Source organism: Schistocerca nitens, chromosome 1 (genome assembly GCF_023898315.1).
Source record: "Schistocerca nitens isolate TAMUIC-IGC-003100 chromosome 1, iqSchNite1.1, whole genome shotgun sequence".
In the NCBI taxonomy this organism is placed as follows: Eukaryota; Metazoa; Arthropoda; class Insecta; order Orthoptera; family Acrididae; genus Schistocerca; species Schistocerca nitens.
In genome coordinates, this window is record NC_064614.1 from 1,039,840,233 (window position 1) to 1,039,852,384 (window position 12,152).

General features: G+C 44.9%; 1 protein-coding gene across 1 annotated transcript in view; it reads left to right on the forward strand.

The window, feature by feature from the left end:
• Positions 1–5,038: 5,038 nt before the first annotated feature.
• Positions 5,039–12,152, forward strand: part of LOC126196964 (disco-interacting protein 2) — a 667,247-nt gene continuing 660,133 nt past the window's right edge. Inside the window, 1 exon segment of the mRNA XM_049934602.1 lies at positions 5,039–7,064. Coding sequence (XP_049790559.1) covers positions 5,078–7,064 — 1,987 coding nt within the window. The 5' untranslated portion in view covers positions 5,039–5,077.

Genomic DNA, 12,152 nt, shown 5'->3' on the forward strand with positions numbered 1-12,152 from the left:
TGGGGTTAAGTCGGGAGAGCGTGGAGGCCATGACATGAATTGCTGATCATGATCTCCACCACGAGCGATCCATCGGTTTTCCAATCTCCTGTTTAAGAAATGCCGAACATCATGATGGAAGTGCGGTGGAGCACCATCCTCTTGAAAGATGAAGTCGGCGTTGTCGGTCTCCAGTTGTGGCATGAGCCAATTTCCGCGGGCTACGCGTGAAACTTGCCCGCACGCGTTCAACCGTTTCTTCGCTCATTGCAGGCCGACCCATTGATTTCCCCTTACAGAGGCATCCAGAAGCTTTAAACTGCGCATACCATCGCCGAATGGAGTTAGCAGTTGGTGGATCTTTGTTGAACTTCGTCCTGAAGTGTCGTTGCACTGTTATGACTGACTGATGTGAGTGCATTTCAAGCACGACATACGCTTTCTCGGCTCCTGTCGCCATTTTGTCTCACTGCGCTCTCGAGCGCTCTGGCGGCAGAAACCTGAAGTGCGGCTTCAGCCGAACAAAACTTTATGAGTTTTTCTACGTATCTGTAGTGTGTCGTGACCATACGTCTATGAATGGAGCTACAGTGAATTTATGAAATTGCTTCAATCATTTGTAATAGCCCTGTACATGTTTGGTCATGCTCTAGGAACTGCAACATCCGGTGGTGGTGGTGGTGGTGGTGGTGGTCGTCGTCGTTGTAGCGGGCTTCTAGCATGACTCGGCATCTGACCAGTTGAATAATATTGTACTTTGTTGTTTTTCTCCCACGTAAAGCAGTACCACAATAGATATTAAAATACATGTCAGAAAAAGTTGCAGGACTGACCGAGATACAAATTATGTTAGTAGCTGGGTCTCCACGTTTTTTCCACTTACTGTCTACTTCTTTTTAAAAGAATTATCCATTTTTCAAAAGATTATCTTGACACCAGTATTAATCTTCCGCAATAAGCACAAGCCATGCGGCAGTCACATGGACACGCAGCACTGATTTAGAAGAAGGAACACATTCGCTTTTCATTCTGTATACATGTCGGCGTTGCCGAGTGTGTGAGATTTGTCAGTTTACTTAAGGGCCTGAAGTATCGTGGCAAATATCTGTACTACTAGGAATGAAAGCTGACAAAACCGTCGCTGCCTAACCCAATGTTCAAATATCTCGCCCCTGTGACGCCATGTTTCGCCGGAAACCACTTGACGCTATCTGTGGGCTTTGTCTTGGTAGTGGTGATACTCTCCGCCAGGATCGCCTCCAGCCTATTGTGAAATTGTACGTTGTGAGGAAAAATCTTGAACAACATTGAATGACTATTCCCCTAACAGTGATTATATTTTTTTTCTGCTGTCCATACGTGTATACTAGTTGCAACAGGTATCCTAATTTTTGTAGAACTCAGGAAAATTACTTACATTTCAAATAACATTTTATGATCCTGTTGTACGACCTGGATTAAATTCTCTGTGATACGAACGTACCACTGACCGTTACAGTTTGTCCTCGTTTTATCACAGCTCTGTCACGTAAACTAAAACTGGACATTTGCACACAACCAGATTCTTGGCAGGTGAGATGCTATTGATCTGTAGTGGGACACGTTTTAAAACATCTTGAGTTTCTGGTTGTGCATGTCTGGCTTCCAATCAATTTTTTTTCTAAACTCGTCGGATACTTTTGAATATCAGTGTAACAAGTAGTGGCCGGCCAGTGTGGCCGAGCGGTTCTAGGCGCTTCAGTCTGGAACCGCGCGACCGCTACGGTCGCAGGTTCGAATCCAGCCTCGGGCATGGATGTGTGTGATGTCCTTAGGTTGGTTAGGTTTAAGTAGTTCTAAGTTCTAGGGGACTGACGACCTCAGATGTTAAGTCCCATAGTGCTCACAGCCGTTTGAACTATTTGAACAAGTAGTGGTATAATAAAGTTATTTATTTACGATTCACAGAATTTTAGGGAGAAGATGCGTACGTGAATCCAGTAGCTATTTTCTTTATCACACACATTAATTTTATGATCTTTCAGGTTTTCTCGGCATGATTCATTCATTTATGGTATTCTGTCAAGCCATTTTTGTACAATATTTCGAAGGCCGAACCATCCGTTTTCATCAAGTGCTGCAAGTTTTGCTGTTACATGTACTCCCAGTGGAAACAATTCTGCAGAACACCTGGAAGCACGCTATTAATAAAATTCATTTTGTTTTGTTGATGGTAGCTCGGGCTACTTAACATTTTTTTACGCTATATTATAAATAGTCGATACCAGATCAAATCGTTTTCGCTGCTCCTTACGACGACGACTTGTTTTGTGTGTTGTATGTTGTAATCAAGCTGTCCTGGGACTTGTTTTTATTAAAAACAAAGGACGTTAACCTAGACAAGCTCCGAACTTAACGATATCAACGATGCTGTGGCATGTTATGTATACAGAACTTTTGCCGCGTCGTATGGTGCCAACCTGAGTTTTGACAGAGTGATTGTTGTTCATTTTAGGGATATGAACTTTAACGGCTGTGAAAGATAAAGTTATTTACTGATTAACAATATAGCTTTTCAACATTACATTAATGTTGCTTAATATTCTAACAATTAAATGAGGAATCGGACTTTAATAGAGAGGCCTGTTCTGAAATACTGTTATTAATCGTGTACCAATTATTAACAAACGTCGCTACATATTTAACGAAATGTTACTAAAAATGTCGTTTATTTTTTGCATAACTTTTTTCTTGGATCATAATAAACAATTTACTATTTGAGGGTACTTCTGGAAGAAAGGTAACGTGACGCGATACTTTTTGTGTCTTTGTCCATTAACTACCTTGCAAGCCTGATTCACATCATATGTTGGTACGATTGCTGATAACTGATAGGTAACTAATAGACAAATGAACATTTCACGAATAAAATTTCGACTCACAGCAGTCTTTTGTTGAAGTTTTCTCACTTGCATGCTCAACGGTGTCTGCAGCCGACAAGATAAATTTAAGATAGAGTTTATCCAGTAGTATATTGGATTGCAAAGAAGTATCAACTTTTAATAATGCGTAGCTGAAGCATATATTTAAAGAAATGTATGATGATTGTGGTCTATCTTTGCAAAACACCATTGTCTATTTTCGTTTTTACGCCGCAAACATGCTTCAGAGTAATTGTTATTAAAGTAATATTTTCTCGCTAGAACATTTGTGAGCCTGTATATAGTAGATGTCATGGAACAGCCTGTCATCAGCAAAAATTTGTCGGTGCGTGTTATAAGAAAAGGTTTCCATTCTTCTATTGTAGTATTATTTTTAAATATGTGTCTCTGGTTGTTCTATTTAACAATGGAGAAATCACTCCGCACATTTTTCGCAACTTTTAGACACAAGTTATTTTTCGCTAAAAACGATAATTAGTCGATTTTCACGCATAACACTCCGTAACACCTATAAAAGTAGCAACAATTGTACAGAGCGAGTTGGCTCAGTTGCTAGCACACTGGACTCGCATTCGGGAGGATTACGGTTTAATCCCGCGTCCGGCCATCCTGATTGAGGCTTTCCGTTACTTCCCTAAATCGCTTCAGGGAAATGCCGGGATGGTTCCCTTCAAAGGGCACGGCTGACTTCCTTCCCTAATCCGATGGGACCGATGACCTCACTGTTTGGCCCCTTCAATCAAATCAACCAACCAACCAACCAACCAACCAACCAATAACCATTGTACTGTGCATACAAACAGTACAGTTGTAATGATTTCAAAATTGTGCTGAAACATCTTTGGATCATAAAAAAGTAGGAATAACGTTTTTCGACAAAATGAAATCACTCCTAATACGTATAGTAAGCTCCTGGTTGTCCCGTTTGCTGATTATCCACGCATAATCTGGCAGTTATTGAAAAATTAAGAAAATAACGGAGCCAGAAGTATTGTGTTGTAATTAGAATGAATATTTTCCTTAAAGGATACAGTACTGTGCATGTGATTCATATTTTACCGCCAAAAGATGGTGCAGGTCCCAGTCATAGCATCGGACATCCCTGAAATATATTTCTGTGTACAGTTTCATCTTTACGCCAAAGTCTGTTCGTATTTCCTGAAAATATGTTTTCAGATAAAGTCGATTATTACCAACTTACGTGGACGATTGCTTTCCGAAAGCGAATGAAAGTAGTTGATACGAAATACGATGTGGCTCAAGTCGAATTTTATAAATAATTTGTCAGTTTCAGTCGAGTAACGTCCAAGTAACTTAGTGGGCTATCAAGTGCCTGGAGTAGCATGGTTTGTAGGTACACTAAATAGCAGTTTCGAGTAGAAACATATGTATTTCTGGATTGTTAATGAGTTATCTGTGCAGTCTCGGGTCCGCATTAACACAGACAATCGGCACCTTCTTGTATTTTCGTCCAGCGTGGTAAGAATCGGAAGAAGGAGCTAATGTCATCCATTAAGGGATTCCGTCACATGTACGCACCCTCTTCAGGAGATCTCGTACGCATCAGCTGGTTTCCCTGCACAGTTAGTGTCAGTTGCAGCTATAGTTGCACATCTGATGGCTTATCTATTCCCGACAGTACGCAAGTGGTTGCATTGTCATTCATGGTTGCGAGCCCAGGAAGGCTAAGGCTGAGCTGCCTCGAATGTCCCGAGAGGCAAGGCAATAAAAGCAAATGCGTCGTTCGCTCGTTTGGCCGGTCCTGCACGGCCATGCGGCAACAGTGGACCAGCGTTCCGGTTTTTAGTCCCTCCACTCGCCCGCCTCCCCACGCTCCTGCCTTTTTATCTCTGCCATCCTCCTCCTCCTCCTCCTACTCCTCCTCTTCTCCTCCCTTATCTTCTGCGCCTGGCAGCGTCACATGTACACGCACTCTAGGTATCCGAACGGACAGATTTTGAGGAGAGGCCCGAGTGCTTTGATCTCTCGTCATTGGGAAGGGTCCGCAGGAGTGCGCCGGTGGGCAAATGACCTTGTGCCGGCCGCCGTTGCGCGGCGCTCGGCTCGCTCGCTCGCCGGCCGCGGCTGGAGCTGTGGCTTTCACCGCGCCTCAGTCGCTCCGTGGACGGCTAGCAGGCCGTGCGCGCAATGCTGCCGCCAGGCGACGGTGATGCGCCATGAAGCCCATCACGTTCGAGAACTTGCGCCGCCTCGTCGGTGGCGGCCGCAAGAGCAAGAAGGACCGCGCCGAGTCGTCTTTCAAGCGCAGTGATTCCTTCAAGCGCATTTCCATCAAGAGGAATTACCTGGAACGCGGAGGAGGAAAGGCCAAACAAGCTGCCAAGGCGGCGGCCGCCGCCGCCACGGCGTCTGCCGTAGGGGGCGGTGCGGAATCGGCCGCGCAACAGGAGCCGGCCTCGCTGGCGACGGAGACCACCAGCAAGTTGGTGACGATAGCCGACGAGGAACCGGACTCGATGGTGATCGGCTACAATCAGTGGATTCGTGGTATGCGCGACGGCGGTGCGTCTACGGCTGAAGGCAGCGGAAAGTTGCGGAGCTCGGTAGAACCGGCGCCGTCCACGGCTGCCTCCCGACGTCCACCGACGCCACCCCCGCGTCTCGCGAAAGATTCTGGGTCGGTGGAGATCTTACGTTTCGAGCGTTCTCCTGTGTACACGCGGAGGCAACCGCGCTGTTTCCGAGGTGACGATTTAGGACCTAGCGCGAGTGCTAGTGTGGGCAGCAGTCGGCCGGACTCTGCGCTTAGCGTCAGCCTCGGACGGGTATGGATGGACGCGCCCCTCGCAATGGCTCCGCGCAGCCTCGAGTTACCGCGTCCATCGCCGACATCGTCGTCTGGTGGCGCCTTGGATGGTGGTGCTGGCAAAAGAGCACATCATTCCCTCGACTCGGCGCTAAAGGATCATCATCGTTTTCAACCACGCACCATTTCGCCCGCCGTGTCTTCTAGTAAGGATTCTGGTTTCTCATTTTCCAATCCGAGACTCAGTGACGCCCCACTACCTTCTCCGCCACCGTTTAGTCCCCCATCCAGTGGCGGAGGCTTCTTCCGCAAGAAGAAGCCAGCTGTCGCGAAACCGAAACCTAGTGTGAGTCGCGATGGCTACTTCAAGAGGACCAGTGGTGCTAGCTGTTCTGTGAGACGTAACAGCAGCCGCAAGAGGAAAGGCGGTGGTGGAGGACAGCGCCGTAAGGGACAGCAGTCGAATACAGCGCGATCTGACATGTATCAGGTAGTTATTAGTCGACCCCCTCGCTCACTGGCGGCGCTCAAGCTCGATCCCATGATCTTCGTACCGCCAGAGAGACGAAGCGCTCGTCGTAACAACCACAAACCAGCTAAATACGAAGTGCGGGAAATTCGCGACTACTGTGCGCCGCATGACTCCACTCATTATCCCCTGACGCTCGGTGGACTGGATGACGACGATGACGATGACGGACTGTACGAAAGTATCCTGGGAGACTATCATGATAAACAGTGTGACAGTACAGAACGGCAGTACCCTCCGCAGCCTCCAACCCGTGGAACGACGGATGGAGACTTCAATGCGCGGTTAGGCGACGAACCAGCTCAGATGCCATCCCCTGCACCGGGTCCAGCGAGGAGCAATAGTTCTGGGGACAACACTTCGCGTTCGTTGGGAGAAGGGGATAAATCGCGGCCAATTTTACGACATAGTAAAAGCCATGATGTGGGCGAAATAAGTGCACGACCGATCAAGAAAGGCGAACGCTCACGCAGTGTTGTTTCTCTTTTGTCTACAGAACAATTAGAAAGACAAACCGCGAGTTACTTACCGGAACTTCCTGTGGCAGCTACGTGCATTACCCTAACTGGCGACGCTGCATCGGAGTCCGATGATGAACCACCTACGCCCCCCGTGCGAGTGACAAGTGTGAAACAGATTCAGTGTGTTACGGTAGTGGAAAATAGCGAGTCAGAAGAAACATCGGAAGAAGAGACGTATGTCCCACTGGGCGTGTCTCCCGTGCCACGGCGACGACCAGTGCGGAGGAAGAAGTCACAGCAGCTGCGTGGCAGGAACGCCAACGTCAAGTACTTGGCGAAGCCGGGCGTGCACCGTGCGGCCTCGACTCTTCGGCGTAGCCGCCGGGGACACGCAACCAAGAAGACGGGTGAGTCTTCTTCTGCCTCGTACAGCAAAAAAATCTGGTGCAGGATAAGTTTTACGACCAGACTGTCGCCGCCCACTTATTTGAATAGCCACGTCTGTTTATGAAACGAAATAAAACATCTGTATATATGCGTCGGTCTCTCAGTTTTCAATAACACCCACTACTCGTTTCAACGATAGATATTGTATATTTCTTCGTAAGTGATGCTCCGTATACATGTTTATTTCTGCCGATTGTAGTCAGCTGTAAATACAAGAAGGCAGTACCCGGTAGAAATACATGAGTATCCATCATCAGTTACGTGAAAAACCTTTGTATCCAACTAAAAGTGTAAACCATCGAAACTAAACCCGTCATGGTTTCTGTGAAATATTATGTGATTTACGCAGGTAGCTGTTTTATTTTATTGGTTCCTTGTACCCCTTTGCTTTAACGAGATATGGAAGTTTAAATTTCTTGTCTCGATTTTGCTGTGGCTGAAGATAGAGGCATAAAAGGGAATGTGGATTTGACATGATATTCACCCACCTCTGTATCGATAGTACAAAAAATCGTTGACATCCATATATAACAGATGAAGCCCGTAATGAAAGTGACAGGCATATCAGTTGGCCACCTTTCTGTCTCCCACTTTTAGTATATTACTTCTATTAGCCTAATACGGTAGGATTTCTGTTGTTCTACATAGAAGGTAGGTTAATAAGATGAGATTTTTGTGGTTTCGTTGTGGATGCTCTCAAGTTTTCATAACCAAGAGCAAGCGTTTCATTTCACTCTCTATCATTCTTGGCATTAAGTGGAACCAATAGTGAACACTTTCCTGTTAATTGGACTTGATAAAGAACATGATCCTATACTTCTGAAGAAACTGCTACTTCGTAGCAGCTGGCCGCATGTGCTTCTCTCACCTCGCGGTGACTCGTACTCGCCTCGATGTTTACCGCTGTTGAGAGTACGTAATACAAACCTATTACTACAATTACGCGTTGTCCGAAAACTGCTCGCCTCTTACTGTCCCTGTTACGAAACTTCGACAACACAGAAGAGATATAGAGAAATTTGTCGTCGTTATGGTGACTACTTTAAAAATAAATATGTGGACATGAAGAACAAAGATGTCGAAAGTTAATAAAGATTGTTTTATTTAAGAGACCGTAACAGTATTTAAAACTCAGAGGCATTACTTTCAGCACGACCTCGTACAAGGTATCTACCCAGACTTCTCGTGTGTCCCATTTGACACATGCATGCTGTTTTTCCGCAGCATCACTCCTTCAGCAGTAAACTGAAGGGCGGCTTTATCATTCTGTGTCGTCCGTTCATACTTCCACATACAGTCTGCACGTGCTTTAAACGATCAGGTGCGATGGGTGAAAATCTGACGAATCCATTCGTAGAGGTCTGGATCTGAGGAATTATTTACGCCATTTGATCCGTTCTTTCTCAGCTTCATTACGTGTCTGTAATACGAAGACCATTACATAAGACCAAGCCACACGAAACAACAACATTAAGAATTTAGGTTAATAGAAAGTTCTAAAAAGGAATAGCCTCAGGGTCAAGATGTCTGTACTCACTAAGCAACCCACTCAAAAGTAAAGCTTTGTCAATCACCACAAAGATAAAGATATACAACACTATTATCTGCCCCATAATACTATACGGCTCAGAAATCTGGACGCTTACAACGAATGAAAGAGAAAAACTGAATGTTTTCGAAAGAAAAGTAATGAGAACAATCTGGGGACCTGTGTTGGAGAATGGTGCATGGAGAATTCGAAAGAACAATGAAATTTATCAGTTAATGAAGCAACCCACTATCATTCAGAAATTAAAAAGTAGGAGACAGCAATGGGCTGGACATGTGGCCCGAATGGAAAACAACAGGATCACCAAGAAAGCATTTGAAGGAACTCTCAAGGCAACAAGACCATTGGGCCGACCTCGTACAAGGTGGAAAGATGATAGAGAAGGTCATCGCAACATTAGGAATTTCCGCAGGGTTGAGAGAGGCTGCGAGAGATAGAGGCGGCGGAAGCAGATCGTTGATGCAGCACGTGGTCTACAGGGCCTGTGATCGCTGAGAAGATAGACGAAGAGATAGATAGAAAGTTCTAAAACAAGATCCTCTGCAATGAGGAACACACTTGAGCTTAGACAGATCAAAAGCAAACTAAAAGGGAGATGAAAAATTTTGTTTAATAAATTGAAAGTTGTTCATGTCAGGGTGTCGTCCGGTGTTAAAGACAAGTACTAAGAAGTTATTTACCACTATCTCACATGGAAATCAAAGACAGTGTAAATTAGCAAAAAATACTCCTTGAAACAGTTAGAAGCTTCTCAGAGTTTTAAAATTTAAGTAACGTAATGGCATGGCTTAACGTTTGTTAAGTAGAGGAAGCCTCCAGAAATGGAGAAGAGACACCTAAAATATAAATCTCTGTAAGCCATTGCATGTCGGTGACTTAGAAGATAAAACGTATACAGATTTCTGGGTGACTAAACAAAACTGGATATATTTATCTCTTTTAGGATTTCACCTGTAAATTGTGGAAGTTCAGTCCCCTTCCACGATTGTCCCAGAAAAAATGGCCTTACTTACTTAAGTATTATGGAGAATAATGAACTGCATATTCCCTTTATTATGATGTCAGCATCACACAGTTGTATTTAATGTTGTTTGTTAACAGAGACCAATTTCAGAGCTTTCAAGGTTTTTCGTCAGCAGGCGTGGTGACCATCGATGTACTCTGCAACTGAAAAGTGTAATTTTTTTTCTTAATCGTAGCTGGTTATCAACTGTCGTAATCTGAACACATACATATCAACGATCTCTGACTATGAAATATGTCGTGATTGTATAGTATGATGATGGTCACCAGGTGTGTTAGTTGATGGAGCCATGAGAGCGTCTAAATCGACTGTAATAAATAAAAAAATGGCTCTCAGCACTATCGGACTTAACTGCTGAGGTCATCAGTCTCCTAGAACTCAGAACTACTTAAACCTAACTAATCTAAGGACATCACACACATCCATGCCCTAGGCAGGAATCGAACCTGCGACCGTAGCGGTCGCGCGGTTCCAGACTGTAGCGCCTAGAACCGCTCGGCCACCCCGGCCGGCAATTAATAAAAAAATTTAAAACAGCTGTGTGAAGTGAGGATCATCATGAGGAGAATAAATAGTGCATTTTCTCCGCAACAAGTCTATATTAGGTGTCGTCCCCAATATCTTCCAGCAAGATGGAATGTAGAAGATTATTTACTGATACTTCCATTCTTTAACAATTCTGAAGTTGTTTGAAAATAATTCCGTGTTGTGGTTTTTGTTATCAGTTTTTTGGTTAGCACATTCCTTGTTGTGATGTTGCTTTCTGCGCAACCATGGCAGTGTTACAGAAATTACTGAATTTTAATGCACATGGCACAGGTCGCTTACCGAACATTTAAAATGCTAGCAGCGCACAGAGTTTTGTACGGTTTCCTGAATTCATTAATTTTGATGACATAACACGCAGTTCTGTTGTATCTTGTGCCTAAATATCGGTCAATTATAATTGGAATCAGTAAACACATACAAAAACCTACTTGTTACAGTTAGGGAGAGGAGCATGAAATAGAATGATCGCAGTTACTGAGCAGTAAGTAAATCGGATGGTTCACTTCGGTCTGCTGTTAGGATACTGGGAAAATGTAATAAGTTTAGAAAGGATGTTTTTTAAAGAAACAATCGTGCAACCTACTTTAGAATATCGCTCGAGTGTGACGGATCTGAATCACATAGGACTAACAGGGGATATTGAACGTATACCTAGAAGGTCAGCACGAATGGTTACATATTTGTCACGGAAATGATGAAAACCTGCATTGGCAGACATATGAATATGTGCGCAAATGATCCCGGGAAACCCTACATTCGGAGCTTCAAAAACAATGCTAAGTGAAGAACCCAGAAATACAGGGCATCCCAGGAGGAATGGTTAATATTCAGGGATATGACAGGAACGATCATTAGAAGCAAGTCAGTCTAGCAAACATGGACCCTAAAATGTATACTTCAGAGTTACGAGCGTTTCTTCAGTCGAAGACATGTGTTTCCCATTATCGAAGAAGTGGTAGTGCTCATAGGTCGTAAGTTGTGCATTTTAGTGTCCACGTGTACTAGACTTTTTTGCTTCGAATGATCGTTCTTGTCACATTCCTGAATACTGGCCGTTCCTCCTGGGACACCCTGTATACTTCAGCTCGCTGTATATTGCTCTCGTACGGACCGCGAAGACTAGTAAACTAATGACAGCGCGGAAAGAGTCGTTTAAACAGACATTACGCTCGTGCTCCTTGCGCGAATGGTACGGGAAGAAAACGTTTGTGCGAAGGGGAAGAGCCCTCTGCCATGCACTTCACAGACGTGTTCAGAGTACAGATGTCGATGTAGACTATGCCGGAAAAGGTGTAGCAGTCCCTATCTTTCCACCAGTCGTCCAACCTACATTGAGTAACGTGGAATAAGTAACTTTATGTATGGACTATTTAGTTGGGAAAGTACTACGTAATGCGCTAATGTAATTCCATCGCTTGGACAGTGCGTGGCGGGTTGCGTGTTTGTAGCACCCTCCCCTCCCCTCTGTTCTCCTCCTCCGTCCCCCCTACTTCCCGTATACGTCATTAATGGCAGTCCTGTGTATCAGTGGTTTTCACATGGCCTTCTTTCCGCAGCGCCTCGTCAGATTGCACAAGATAACGCGTCCTTGTACAGTGCATACGCAGTCTTGTTGCCAGTTGCGAAAGATACAATGATAATGGGACTCCCTCGTATGCGTGTAGTGTGGCGCCGTGTAGAGGCAGCTCGCACACAAGGTTAGCAGCTTCTGGTCACCAGTGCTCACAGCAGACCGGCACGGCGAGCTCCGACGGGGAACTCCTCGGCGGACATAAACGCTGCTGGAAATAATCACTGTGTGGCCGATACATACTTACGTGCTCCAACAAGTTCTGCGTCAATTCAGTTGCCACGTAGGAAAAGCGTTATAAGTATTTCGTCCAGATGAGCAGAATAACGCTGTAGGAAAAGCTCGCTTACGTCATC